We start from the raw sequence: 15,000 nt of genomic DNA on the forward strand, positions 1-15,000 counted from the left end.
ATGGTGTGTGTGTGATGGTGATGGTGATGGTGTGTGATGGTGATGGTGTGTGTGTGATGGTGATGGTGTGTGTGTGATGGTGATGGTGTGTGATGGTGTGTGTGATGGTGATGGTGTGTGATGGTGATGGTGATGGTGTGTGTGATGGTGATGGTGTGTGTGTGATGGTGATGGTGATGGTGTGTGTGTGATGGTGATGGTGATGGTGTGTGTGTGATGGTGTGTGATGGTGATGGTGTGTGTGTGATGGTGATGGTGTGTGTGTGATGGTGATGGTGTGTGTGTGATGGTGATGGTGTGGTGTGTGTGATGGTGATGGTGATGGTGTGTGTGTGATGGTGTGTGTGTGATGGTGTGTGTGATGGTGATGGTGTGTGTGTGATGGTGATGGTGTGTGTGTGTGTGATGGTGATGGTGATGGTGTGTGTGTGTGTTGTGTGATGGTGATGGTGTGTGTGTGATGGTGATGGTGTGTGTGTGTGTGATGGTGTGTGTGATGGTGATGGTGTGGTGTGTGTGTGTGTGATGGTGTGTGTGATGGTGATGGTGTGTGTGTGATGGTGATGGTGATGGTGTGTGTGTGATGGTGTGTGTGTGATGGTGTGTGTGATGGTGATGGTGTGTGTGTGATGGTGATGGTGTGTGTGTGTGTGATGGTGATGGTGTGTGTGATGGTGTGTGTGTGTGATGGTGATGGTGTGTGTGTGTGATGGTGATGGTGTGTGTGTGTGATGGTGATGTTGTGTGTGTGTGATGTGTGTGATGTAGTGTGATGGTGATGTGTGTGATGATGTGATGTGTGATGTGTGTGTGATGGTGATGTGTGTGTGATGGTGATGTGTGTGTGATGGTGATGGTGTGTGTGCATGATGAGTGTGTGTGATGTGAGATGGTGTGTGTGATGGTGATGGTGGTGTGTGTGTGATGATGTGATGGTATGTGTGTGTGTGATGATGTGTGATGAGATTAGTGATGTGAGTCAGTTGAGATATATTAGCATGTAGTATGATCTGTATCATGTAGATTGATGTGATGCATGAGTGATGAGTGAGATGTGATGAGTAGATGAGCATGATGAGTTAGTGATCTTGTAGTGATTTATGCAGTTATAGTAGTGTGCATGAGATGATGAGTGTGATGTGGTTATGATCAGTTATGATGATGAGAGTCATGGATCAGTGATGATGCAGTATTATAGATCATTATCATTTAGAGATCATTATCATTATATATATCATTATATATATCATGTGTGTGATGCATGTGATGGCAGTGTGATGGATGCTTAGCATGTGATAGTGATGGTGATGTCAGTGTAGTAGATGTGTGAGTGATGTGATGAGTAGTGAGTGAGTGATATGTGATGTGTAGTTAGTGTGATGATGATGAGAGTGTGATGATGCATTGAGTTTAGCATGAGATGAGTGTGTGATGTATCATGATGAGTGTGATTGTGATGAGTGTGTGTGATGAGTGATCTTGAGCATGGTGTGATAGCATGTGCATGGTGATGGTGTGTGATGGTGATGGTGAGTGATGGAGTGTGAGTGAGTGATGGTGATGAGTGAGTATCATTATATATATCATTAGTCATTATATATATATCATTATCATTGAGTGTGAGTGATGATGATGTATATATCATTATCAGTTATATATATCAGTATCATTATATATATCATTATATATATCATTTATATATATCTTTATCAGTATATATCAGTATGTTGCATGGTGAGTATCAGTATATTATCATTATATATATCATTATCATTATATATATCATTATATATATCATTATCATTAGATTAGTATAGTATCATTATCATTATATATAGATATCATTATCATGTATATATATCATTATATATATATATCAGTATAGATCATTATCATTATATGGTGATGGTGCAGTGAGATGTGAGTGTGAGTCATTATCATTATATATATATCATTATCATTATCAGTTATATATATATCATTATCATTATATTATATATATATCATTATCATTATATATATATCATTATCATTATCATTTATATATATCATTATCATTATATATCATTATATAGATATATCATTATAGATCAGTATCATTAGTATGATTATATATCATTATCGATTATTATATAGCATTGTCATGTGAGTGTGTGATGGTGATGCATTATCATTATATATATCAGTATCATTATCAGTATATATATATATCATTATCATTTATATATCATTATATATCATTATCATTATATTATATATATCATGAGTAGTGTAGTGATTGATGAGTGATGAGTGAGTGTGCATGTGTATTATATATATTCATTATCATGGTGATAGTAGTTAGTGCATGAGCATGAGTAGGTAGTGAGTGCATGAGCATTAGTGTGATCGATTTTAGATGGAGTGAGCATGTGATGGAGTGTGATGAGTGAGTGATGAGTAGTGTGAGTAGTACCATCATGCCTCGCATACCGCTCATCCCCCCACCAACACGTCATCTTACGCTCTCCACCTCGGATGGTACTGTAGCTCGAGTCGCTCCTCAGCCAGCCGCTGCTGCGCTTCTTCTGTACAGTCCCACCGTCACTGCAGTGATCACCACCGCCGTCTTACTGCACTCCACCTTCTCCACTATCCGCACCGCACCCGCAAACACCCACCACCACACACACCATCACACACCATCACACACCCATCCACACACCATCACCCTCACCACACCATCACACCATCCACACCAACCCACCCACACCATCACACACCCACTCCACCACCAACACCATCACACACCATCACACGCACCATCACACACACCATCACACACACCAACCATCACACACACACCAACACCCCACACACACACCATCACACACACACACACCCATCACACACACCATCACCATCACACACCATCACACACACACACACCATCACACACATCACCATCACACACACACCATCACACGCACCATCACACGCACCATCACACACACCATCTCACACACACACACCATCACACACCATCACACACCACACACGCACCATCACACACACACACCATCACACGCACCATCACACACACACCATCTCACACACCATCACACACACACACCATCACACACCATCACACACACACACACACCATCACACACCACACACGCACCATCACACGCACCATCACACACACCATCTCACACACCATCTCACACACACACACACACAGAAGATTTCCGGACATGCGTGCTCAGTAATGTAGTTAGAGGACGTGTAGTAATTGTGATGGAGTGACACGTGAGAAGTGACGTGTGTGTAAATCACGTGTGTCTTCATCATGTGCACACACTCATCACACTAAACATTCTGTGTGTACTACACACACACATTTTAATACACAATGATTGTGTTGATCTTTATTATGTTGTAAGGGGCGTGGCCACGCTGGACCATTACTGGGTCACATGACCATTACATGTCTGTAGTGTGTACCTGTGCTAGGAACTCAGTCACGTCCCTCTAAACCCCCGCAAGCGTCGCTTCCCTCCCTCGCCCTGTCACACACACATTTTACTGTTCTGCGTTTTAAACCTCTTTTCCCACAGGACATATCATCATGTTAGTTCAGACGGAATATAGTGTGTGTTACCTGGAGTTATTTCTACTGCTCAGTTTATAGAAGAGAAAATAAACTGTAATCTTTCTGTAAAATATTACTGACATGACGGATTCAAAGTGAAAGTCCAGAGATACTCCACGAATAATTACATCACACACCTCCACATGGAACACTAATCCCATCTGAGCAGGGGTTTAGTCTCGCGACCATGAGTTAAAAAATAAGACAACCTAAGATAGATGAGGATGACCGAAGTGCTGTGTGTGTGTGTGTGTGTGTGTTTGTGTGTGTGCATCAGAACCCTACAAAAAAAGTACTAAATGTGAAATTCTACACTATTTATATTTTTATGGAAAGGACTAGGCCACGCCCACCTCCAATGACATCATGGTTCAGCTCTTAAACTGGTAAAAAAATAAAACAATTTGTGTGTGTGTGTGTGCGTGTGTGTGAAGCTCCACCTTGATGTGCTCCAGCCAATGAGTGGCCTCAAGGTTGGACAGCCAATGGGATTCCTCGATGTTGGGGTAGACCACCTCCTTCAGTTTCCGTAGCGACTCGCGCATCACGTGAATGTTGTGTATATCAAGGAAGACGAGCTCAGCATTCTGATACGCGTCCTCACTCTCACACCCTCCTCCCTTCATCTACACACACACACACACACACACACACACACACACACACACACACTCAGTCTCTGCACTGACTGGCCAGTGGATTGTGTTGCTGTTGTGTGCACATATATGTGTGTACATTTGTGTATATGTATGTGTGTATATACACTACACAACCAAAAGTTTGTGCACCCCTGACCATCACACCCATATGTGCTTGTTGAACGTCTCATTCCAGATTTATTCCCATGTGTTTGCTGTTATAATGAGCTCCACTCTTCTGGGAAGCTTTGCACTAGATGTTGGAGCGTGGCTGTGGGGATTTGTGTTCATTCAGCTGCAAGAGCATTAGTGAGATCAGGCGCTGATGTTGGGATGTCGAGGAGGTCTGGAGTTCAGTCGGTGTTCCAGTTCATCCCAAAGGTGTTCAGTGGGGTTGAGGTCAGGGCTCTGTGCAGGACACTCGAGTTCTTCCACTCCAACCTTCACACACCATGTCTTCATGGAGCTCGCTTTGTGCACAGGGGCATCGTCATGCTGGAACAGGTTTGAGTCTCTTAGTTCCAGTGAAAGGAAACTGTAAAGCTTCAGCACACAGAGATGTTCTATTCAATTGTTTGCTTCAGACTTTGCGGTAACAGTTTGGGGAAGAAGCACATTTGGGTGTGATGGTCAGGGTGCACATACTTTTGGCCACATAATGTATATGTGTATATATACTGTGTCTGTGTGTGTGTCTGTGTGTGTGTAAGACCTTGTTAGCCGCGGCGTTGCTGCTGGGTCGAGCATCGAAGATGAACAGTTTGTGAGACTGTGCGTTGGCGTCCATGATGGCCTGCAGCAGCTTCTCGTCATCTCTGCAGCGTTTCCCACTCACCCCCGACATGGGCTGGCCCGACCGTACCACTGCCGCCTGACTATGGGGGTGCAGCCATGACAACACCTACACACACACACACACACACAGAACAGTCAAATTATAAACGCACACATGCATACACACACACACACACACACCTCAAGAGTTCTGAGCTGGTGATGATGTCACTGAATGGACCGTACCACTGTAATGTGACTCCTGCAAGAATGGAACAGTCCAATCTCTCACACACATGCACGCGCACACACACACACACACACAGATGGGTTGGGAGTAAGGGTGATAATGTCACTGACCGGAATACGACCTCTGGCCCTGAAGGCGGCAACACGGCGCAGTTCATCGTCGGTAACGGTTACCGGGACGACCAGTGTAGTGGAGTATGAGTCACACAACTCATAACGATCATTCACCTTCGAGATCCTCCAGCTCTCATTGGGCAGACCCTACACACATACACACATTTTACACACAGTTATTACACATTACTTGTGATGGGCGGGACCCTGTGGACAGAGTGAGCAGCTTCAGGTACCTTGGAGTACACATCTCTGAGGACCTGACCAGGATTCATCACATCCAAGCTCAGGTGAACAATGCCAGACTACAGCTGAACCATCTGAGACTGCTGAGGAAATTCAGAGTCTCCCCAGCGATCCTGGAAAGGTTCTAAAGATAGTTTACTGACTCATTGCATCTCAGCGTGGTACGGAACCCAGGACCACAAAGCCATGCAGAGAGCAGTGCGCTTAGCCGAGCGCATCTCCAGGTCTGCGCTCCCCCCTCCCCCCTCTGCATCCACACCAGCTGCTAAATTCATCAGAGACTCCGCCCACTCCGCTAACTGTCTGTTCATCCTGCTGCAATCACACGAGCGCTTCTGTAGTCTGATGTATAAAACTGAGAGGAGGATAAGCTTCTTCCCTCAGGCCGTCAGACTCAGCATGGACGTGTCCGCCGTACAGAGCCCTCAGGACTCCACTGACACGCTGCACACCGCGCACTGTATTGTTACTACACACAGCATACTCTCATATTTTGTACATCCACTTTTTGTGCATTCCTGTACATATATTTCTTATTTCTTATTAATATTTCTGGTTTTTAACTGCATTATTTAAATGCACAGTCGAAAGAAGACTAGGCCGGGTTTTCATTTCACTGCACCTTATACACTGTATATAACAGTGTACATGACAAATAAAATCTTCAATCTCATAAACAAACACACACACACACACACACACTGTACCTGTCTCTTGTACTCCGCGAGAGCGTCATAAACTTTCCAGCCGTTCTCAGGGAAAACCTGATTATACTCAAACGCAAACAGAGACTGCAGAGAGAGAGAGAGAGAGAGAGAGAGAGTTTAACTACAAACCAGTGTGTGTGTGTTCATCTTCTCATGATTTATCTTTTAGCTAATAGTGATGGGTTAAGCCTGGTTTATACTTCTGCGTTAATGCATATTAATGTGGCTCAACACAGAGAGGGGGATGATGGGTAACTGGCAGGGAGAGAGGGGGATGATGGGTAACTGTGGCAGGGAGAGAGGGGGATGATGGGTAACTGTGGCAGGGAGAGAGGGGGATGATGGGTAACTGTGGCAGGGAGAGAGGGGGATGATGGGTAACTGGCAGGGAGAGAGGGGGATGATGGGTAACTGTGGCAGGGAGAGAGGGGGATGATGGGTAACTGTGGCAGGGAGAGAGGGGGATGATGGGTAACTGGCAGGGAGAGAGGGGGATGATGGGTAACTGGCAGGGAGAGAGATGGGGATGATGGGTAACTGTGGCAGGGAGAGAGGGGGATGATGGGTAACTGTGGCAGGGAGAGAGGGGGATGATGGGTAACTGGAAGGGAGAGAGGGGGATGATGGGTAACTGGCAGGGAGAGAGGGGGATGATGGGTAACTGTGGCAGGGAGAGAGGGGGATGATGGGTAACTGTGGCAGGGAGAGAGGAGGATGATGGGTAACTGGCAGGGAGAGAGGGGGATGATGGGTAACTGTGGCAGGGAGAGAGGGGGATGATGGGTAACTGGCAGGGAGAGAGGGGGATGATGGGTAACTGGCAGGGAGAGAGGGGGATGATGGGTAACTGTGGCAGGGAGAGAGGGGGATGATCGGTAACTGGCAGGGAGAGAGGGGGATGATGGGTAACTGGCAGGGAGAGAGGGGGATGATGGGTAACTGTAGCAGGGAGAGAGGGGGATGATGGGTAACTGTGGCAGGGAGAGAGGGGGATGATGGGTAACTGTGGCAGGGAGAGAGGGGGATGATGGGTAACTGGCAGGGAGAGAGGGGGATGATGGGTAACTGGCAGGGAGAGAGGGGGATGATGGGTAACTGTGGCAGGGAGAGTGGGGGATGATGGGTAACTGTGGCAGGGAGAGAGGGGGATGATGGGTAACTGGCAGGGAGAGAGGGGGATGATGGGTAACTGGCAGGGAGAGAGGGGGATGATGGGTAACTGTGGCAGGGAGAGAGGGGGATGATGGGTAACTGTGGCAGGGAGAGAGGGGGATGATGGGTAACTGTGGCAGGGAGAGAGGGGGATGATGGGTAACTGGCAGGGAGAGAGGGGGATGATGGGTAACTGTAGCAGGGAGAGAGGGGGATGATGGGTAACTGTGGCAGGGAGAGAGGGGGATGATGGGTAACTGTAGCAGGGAGAGAGGGGGATGATGGGTAACTGTAGCAGGGAGAGAGGGGGATGATGGGTAACTGTGGCAGGGAGAGAGGGGGATGATGGGTAACTGGCAGGGAGAGAGGGGGATGATGGGTAACTGTGGCAGGGAGAGAGGGGGATGATGGGTAACTGTGGCAGGGAGAGAGGGGGATGATGGGTAACTGTAGCAGGGAGAGAGGGGGATGATGGGTAACTGTAGCAGGGAGAGAGGGGGATGATGGGTAACTGTGGCAGGGAGAGAGGGGGATGATGGGTAACTGTAGCAGGGAGAGAGGGGGATGATGGGTAACTGTAGCAGGGAGAGAGGGGGATGATGGGTAACTGTGGCAGGGAGAGAGGGGGATGATGGGTAACTGGCAGGGAGAGTGGGGGATGATGGGTAACTGTGGCAGGGAGAGAGGGGGATGATGGGTAACTGTGGCAGGAAGAGAGGGGGATGATGGGTAACTGGCAGGGAGAGAGGGGGATGATGGGTAACTGGCAGGGAGAGAGGGGGATGATGGGTAACTGGCAGGGAGAGAGGGGGATGATGGGTAACTGTGGCAGGGAGAGAGGGGGATGATGGGTAACTGGCAGGGAGAGAGGGGGATGATGGGTAACTGTGGCAGGGAGAGAGGGGGATGATGGGTAACTGGCAGGGAGAGAGGGGGATGATGGGTAACTGGCAGGGAGAGAGGGGGATGATGGGTAACTGTGGCAGGAAGAGAGGGGGATGATGGGTAACTGGCAGGGAGAGAGGGGGATGATGGGTAACTGGCAGGGAGAGAGGGGGATGATGGGTAACTGGCAGGGAGAGAGGGGGATGATGGGTAACTGTGGCAGGGAGAGAGGGGGATGATGGGTAACTGGAAGGGAGAGAGGGGGATGATGGGTAACTGTGGCAGGGAGAGAGGGGGATGATGGGTAACTGGCAGGGAGAGAGGGGGATGATGGGTAACTGTGGCAGGGAGAGAGGAGGATGATGGGTAACTGTAGCAGGGAGAGAGGGGGATGATGGGTAACTGTGGCAGGGAGAGAGGGGGATGATGGGTAACTGGAAGGGAGAGAGGGGGATGATGGGTAACTGGCAGGGAGAGAGGGGGATGATGGGTAACTGTGGCAGGGAGAGAGGGGGATGATGGGTAACTGGCAGGGAGAGAGGGGGATGATGGGTAACTGTGGCAGGGAGAGAGGGGGATGATGGGTAACTGGCAGGGAGAGAGGGGGATGATGGGTAACTGTGGCAGGGAGAGAGGGGGATGATGGGTAACTGGCAGGGAGAGAGGGGGATGATGGGTAACTGGCAGGGAGAGAGGGGGATGATGGGTAACTGTGGCAGGGAGAGAGGGGGATGATGGGTAACTGGCAGGGAGAGAGGGGGATGATGGGTAACTGGCAGGGAGAGAGGGGGATGATGGGTAACTGTGGCAGGGAGAGAGGGGGATGATGGGTAACTGGCAGGGAGAGAGGGGGATGATGGGTAACTGTGGCAGGGAGAGAGGGGGATGATGGGTAACTGGCAGGGAGAGAGGGGGATGACGGGTAACTGGCAGGGAGAGAGGGGGATGATGGGTAACTGTGGCAGGGAGAGAGGGGGATGATGGGTAACTGGCAGGGAGAGAGGGGGATGATGGGTAACTGTGGCAGGGAGAGAGGAGGATGATGGGTAACTGTAGCAGGGAGAGAGGGGGATGATGGGTAACTGGAAGGGAGAGAGGGGGATGATGGGTAACTGGCAGGGAGAGAGGGGGATGATGGGTAACTGTGGCTGGGAGAGAGGGGGATGATGGGTAACTGGCAGGGAGAGAGGGGGATGATGGGTAACTGTGGCAGGGAGAGAGGGGGATGATGGGTAACTGGCAGGGAGAGAGGGGGATGACGGGTAACTGGCAGGGAGAGAGGGGGATGATGGGTAACTGTGGCAGGGAGAGAGGAGGATGATGGGTAACTGTAGCAGGGAGAGAGGGGGATGATGGGTAACTGTGGCAGGGAGAGAGGGGGATGATGGGTAACTGGAAGGGAGAGAGGGGGATGATGGGTAACTGGCAGGGAGAGAGGGGGATGATGGGTAACTGTGGCAGGGAGAGAGGGGGATGATGGGTAACTGTGGCAGGGAGAGAGGGGGATGATGGGTAACTGGAAGGGAGAGAGGGGGATGATGGGTAACTGTGGCAGGGAGAGAGGGGGATGATGGGTAACTGTGGCAGGGAGAGAGGGGGATGATGGGTAACTGTGGCAGGGAGAGAGGGGGATGATGGGTAACTGGCAGGGAGAGAGGGGGGATGATGGGTAACTGGCAGGGAGAGAGGGGGATGATGGGTAACTGGCAGGGAGAGAGGGGGATGATGGGTAACTGTAGCAGGGAGAGAGGGGGATGACGGGTAACTGTGGCAGGGAGAGTGGGGGATGATGGGTAACTGTAGCAGGGAGAGAGGGGGATGATGGGTAACTGTAGCAGGGAGAGAGGGGGATGATGGGTAACTGGCAGGGAGAGAGGGGGATGATGGGTAACTGGCAGGGAGAGAGGGGGATGATGGGTAAATGGAACTTCAGCTTTTCTTTGCTGTGTAATGCAGTAAATTCTGGTGTGGTTCATGTGACAGCGCCTCACATGACGTGCAAGTATGAATACTTCATTCTGCGCACAACGTCCTGACAAACACGCAGAAGTATAAATCAGACTTTAGCACTCACACACACACACACACTCACCAAGTTGTTGGAGAGCGGGAAGGCAAACTTGCTCATCACATCAAACACTGATTTCTTTAACGAGTCTTCCGGCTGCTTATGGACAAACCGCAGGTTCCTCATGTCCTACACACACACACACACACACACACACAGATATAAAGCACACAGGTGTGTAATTCACATAGTTACTGTTTCTGTAGAAATTGCTTCACTTCCTACACACACACACACACACACACACACACACCTTGCAGACGAGGCCGTAAGAGATATCTCCTCTGCTGGAGGCTCCTCCGATCTTCTCAATTCTGCTGATCACACCGAGAGGGAGATCCAACACAAACACAGGCTCCTGTACAAACACACACACAAAGGTTTGAAATCTGCATCATTACTATTCATTATAAACTTATTAATATTCACTATATACTCGTATAATATTTAAGATAGGTGTGTGTGTGTTACCCGGTTGACTGATCTGAAGTACAGTCTGTAGCTGGTGACGGTCAGTGTGCCGCGTACAGCTCCCACAAATGGACAGATGTAGGTCACATCTTTAGCTACACACACACACACACACACACACAGTCATTACTGCACGCTAAAAGACCTTACCGCCTGTCTGTGTAAGACACTCCCCACCAGTAGGGGGCGCAGAGTGTGAGTGTGTGGTTGGGCTCTTTACAACGCGCACACACACACACACACAGCAGTGATGGCAATGAACACACAGGGGAGGAGACATTACTGTTAATTTATTTGGCAACCACAAAACTGATAAGGGACCCAAGTGTGTGTGAGTGTTTGTGTTTGTGTGTTTGTGTGTGTGTGTGTGTGTCAGTAATGTTTAGAGCAGTGTTACGTGTCTTACCCTCAGTCTGTACAACTTCCTTCACTAACAACTCCAGCTCATCCTGACAGAGAGAGAGAGAGACAGAGACAGGCAGAGAGAGAGAAACAGACAGAGAGCGAGAGAGACAGACAGACAGAGAGAGAGAGAAACAGACAGAGCGCAAGAGAGAGACAGACAGAGAGAGAGAGAAACAGACAGAGAGCGAGAGAGAGAGACAGACAGAGAGAGAGAGAAACAGTCAGAGAGCGAGAGAGAGAGACAGACAGAGAGAGAGAAACAGACAGAGAGCGAGAGAGAGAGACAGACAGAGAGAGAGAAACAGACAGAGAGCGAGAGAGAGACAGACAGAGAGAGAGAAACAGACAGAGAGCGAGAGAGAGAGACAGACAGAGAGAGAGAAACAGACAGAGAGCGAGAGAGAGAGACAGACAGAGAGAGAGAAACAGACAGAGAGCGAGAGAGAGAGACAGACAGAGAGAGAGAGAAACAGACAGAGAGCGAGAGAGACAGACAGACAGAGAGAGAGAGAAACAGTCAGAGAGCGAGAGAGAGAGACAGACAGAGAGAGAGAAACAGACAGAGAGCGAGAGAGAGAGAGAGACAGGCAGAGAGAGAGAAACAGACAGAGAGAGAGAAACAGACAGAGAGCGAGAGAGAGAGAGAGACAGACAGAGAGAGAGAGACAGACAGAGAGAGAGAAACAGACAGACAGAGAGAGAGAAACAGACAGAGAGCGAGAGAGACAGAGACAGGCAGAGAGAGAGAAACAGACAGAGAGCGAGAGAGAGAGAGAGAGAGACAGATAGAGAGAGAGAGAGAAACAGACAGAGAGCGAGAGAGAGAGTTATCGTTCCACTCCACAAGTTTTGTGCTTTATTTCAATCTGAATGAAATCTGAAGTTTTACCTTAGCAAGTGTTTTCCCTCTGACCTGTAACTAACACACACACACACACACACACAGCATGTACAATACAGAAATACACAATGATACAATGGTGTCAAGTGTGTGTGTGTGTGTGTGTGACAGCCTAAGGTGTGTGTGCAGGTGAGGTGTGTCTCATTAGTGGGCGTGGTCTCACCTGGCTGAGTGGAGTGGAGCTGTCCGGATCAGAACCGGGTGCTGTGGGGGTTCTGGCGGGGGAACAGCGCTCTGACCGGGACGTGCTGCTACTGAACATTCATAAACACTTTATAAACACGTTATAACAGTGACTTATTCACTAATAAAATTACATTTAAGGCTCGAGAACATTTCCACCACCATCACATTCATCCTGTTCACAAGAGAACCATAAACACATCATCACCTAAACATGACGGGGATAAGTGCGAGTGTGATAGTGTGTGTGTGTGTGTGAGAGTGCGTGTGTGTTCAACACCTGTTCCTCAGCACCTGATTGGAAAGCTGTACCTGCTGGGCCTGAACACCTCCCTCTGCAGCTGGATCCTGGACTTCCTGACTGGGAGACCTCAGTCAGTCCGGATCGGGAACAGCATCTCCAACACCACCACACTGAGCACTGGGGCCCCACAGGGCTGTGTGCTCAGTCCACTGCTGTTCACTCTGCTGACTCACGACTGTGTAGCAATGCACAGCTCGAATCACATCATCAAGTTCGCCGATGACACAAATGTGGTGAGTCTCATCAGCAAGAATGACGAGTCAGCATACAGAGAGGAGGTGCAGCGGCTAACGGATTGGTGCAAAGCCAACAACCTGTCCCTGAATGTGCACAAAACTAAAGAGATGGTTGTTGACTTCAGGAGAGCACAGAGTGACCACTCTCCGCTGAACATCGGCGGCTCCTTGGTGTTCACCTGGCGGAGAACCTCACCTGGTCCCTCAACACCAGCTCCATAACCAAGAAAGCCCAGCTGTGTCTCTACTTTCTGAGAAGACTGAGGAAAGAACATCTCCCACCCCCCATCCTCACCATGTTCTACAGAGGGACTATCGAGAGCATCCTGAGCAGCTGCATCACTGCCTGGTTTGGGAATTGCACCGTCTCAGATTGCAAGACCCTGCAACGGATAGTGAGGACATCTGAGAAGATCATTGGGGTTTCTCTTCCCTCCATCACGGACATTTACACCTCACGCTGCATCCGCAAAGCCACCAGCATTGTGGACGACCACACACACCCCTCACACACACCCCTCACACACACCCCTCTCACACACCCCTCTCACACTCTTCACCCTCCTGCCGTCTGGGAAACGGTACTGAAGCATTCAGGCCTCATGGACAGACTGTGCAATAGTTTCTTCCCCCGAGCCCTCAGACTCCTCAATACTCAGAAACTGGACTGACAACACACACTCACACACTCACTCAACTGAACACCATCCCAATCCCTTGGTCATTTTTGCACATTTCTGTATTTACTGCCTGCATTTTTTGCTGCTACTGTATTTATAAAAATATTGTATATAATTAATAAAAAATATATTTTTTGTCATTGCTATACTCTCTACTGGCTGAAACCTCAATAACTGCTATGTGTATATGTAGTATAAGCTTATGTGCCGAATACTATGTCGTAGTTGTTGTATTTACATCCACAGCATTTTATTATATTGCTATTATTTTGCACTACTGTTATATCTGACACTTTCACACTAGAGCTGTGTACTGGTCGGCGCTGTGCTCTCTTACTGCGCCTGTTGTACTGCTTTAGTAGTTACTGTACTGGTTTAGTAGTTATTGTCCTGGTTTAGTAGTTATTATACTGTATTAGTTATTGTCCTGGTTTAGTAGTTATTATACTGTATTAGTTATTGTTCTGTCTTGTGCTGTTGTCATGTGCACTTTATGTAGTAGTGTGTAGTCTCATGTAGTTCTGTGATGTTTATGGAGCACCATGGTCCTGGAGGAACGTTGTTTCGTTTCACTGTGTACTGACTAGCTGTATATGGCTGAAATGACAATAAACTCCACTTGACTTGAGTGAATGTGTGTGTGTGAGAGAGAGTTTGTTTGTGAGAATGAGTGAATGTGTGTAAGTGAATATCTAAATGTATGTGAGAGAATGAGTGTGTGTGTGTGTGTGAGTTTAATGACACAGGAGAATGAGACAAGAGATTTATTCAGTTAGAAATGTTCCAGATGTGGTTATCACTGTTATAGCTCATTAGCTTAGCCGTATCTCATTCACACTGTTAGCTTTAGCCACTAAAGTTATTCTGGTTTAGCCGTTAGCCGTTAGCAGTGAGTGTTTACCTGCTGAGGCTGTGAGCGCTGAGCTGCCTGGAGTTTAAACTCTCCTCACTGCTGCACTCCTCCATCACTCACTGCGTGTGTGTGTGTGTGTGTGTGTGTGTTAATCCGTCATTAACACTCAGTTTCCCCTCAGTGTTAAAGGAACCTCTCGCACACACCGGAAGCGGCCATGTTTTCCCAGAATCCCTCTGTGTGGGCGTGTCCGACTGCAGCTCCCAGCGCGCGCTCCATGCTGAAGTGACTGTGGCTGTAAAAGGAAGCGGTTTAAATGAAAAGTAAACTTTAAAATTAATACCGAAGTGTTTTCTGTCTCTCAGTCAGTGCCGCTGGAGGCTGTAGCGGAGAGCAGCACTACCTCAGCTCCTTTATTACTTTATATCATATTTTATAAAACATAACATTAATAAGTGAAGTGCTTCATCTTCACCTCCTTCTGTAACTCAGCGGATAAT

At 48.4% G+C, this 15,000-nt stretch overlaps 1 protein-coding gene across 4 annotated transcripts in view; it reads right to left on the reverse strand.

Annotated features, from left to right (window-relative positions):
* Positions 1-3,131: 3,131 nt before the first annotated feature.
* Positions 3,132-15,000, reverse strand: part of LOC113525703 (myotubularin-related protein 2) — an 11,911-nt gene continuing 42 nt past the window's right edge. The window contains exons 1-12 of one of the 4 annotated variants that reach the window (XM_026912286.3): positions 14,976-15,000; positions 14,549-14,795; positions 12,408-12,498; positions 12,233-12,262; positions 11,345-11,387; positions 10,939-11,033; positions 10,721-10,825; positions 10,492-10,596; positions 6,363-6,446; positions 5,407-5,556; positions 4,985-5,173; positions 3,136-4,260 (exon numbers count right to left, since the gene is read on the reverse strand). The exon at positions 14,976-15,000 is cut by the window's right edge and continues 42 nt beyond it. In XM_026912286.3, the coding sequence (XP_026768087.1) occupies positions 4,006-4,260; positions 4,985-5,173; positions 5,407-5,556; positions 6,363-6,446; positions 10,492-10,596; positions 10,721-10,825; positions 10,939-11,033; positions 11,345-11,387; positions 12,233-12,262; positions 12,408-12,498; positions 14,549-14,613 (1,212 nt within the window). In that variant the 5' untranslated portion in view covers positions 14,614-14,795; positions 14,976-15,000 and the 3' untranslated portion in view covers positions 3,136-4,005. Of the gene's footprint in view, positions 4,261-4,984; positions 5,174-5,406; positions 5,557-6,362; positions 6,447-10,491; positions 10,597-10,720; positions 10,826-10,938; positions 11,034-11,344; positions 11,388-12,232; positions 12,263-12,407; positions 12,499-14,548; positions 14,955-14,975 lie in introns of those variants that run through there. The other 3 variants (XM_053230264.1, XM_026912287.3, XM_034302420.2) reach the window with 3 other exon arrangements.

The sequence above is a fragment of the Pangasianodon hypophthalmus genome, chromosome 27, assembly GCF_027358585.1.
Source record: "Pangasianodon hypophthalmus isolate fPanHyp1 chromosome 27, fPanHyp1.pri, whole genome shotgun sequence".
In the NCBI taxonomy this organism is placed as follows: domain Eukaryota; kingdom Metazoa; phylum Chordata; class Actinopteri; order Siluriformes; family Pangasiidae; genus Pangasianodon; species Pangasianodon hypophthalmus.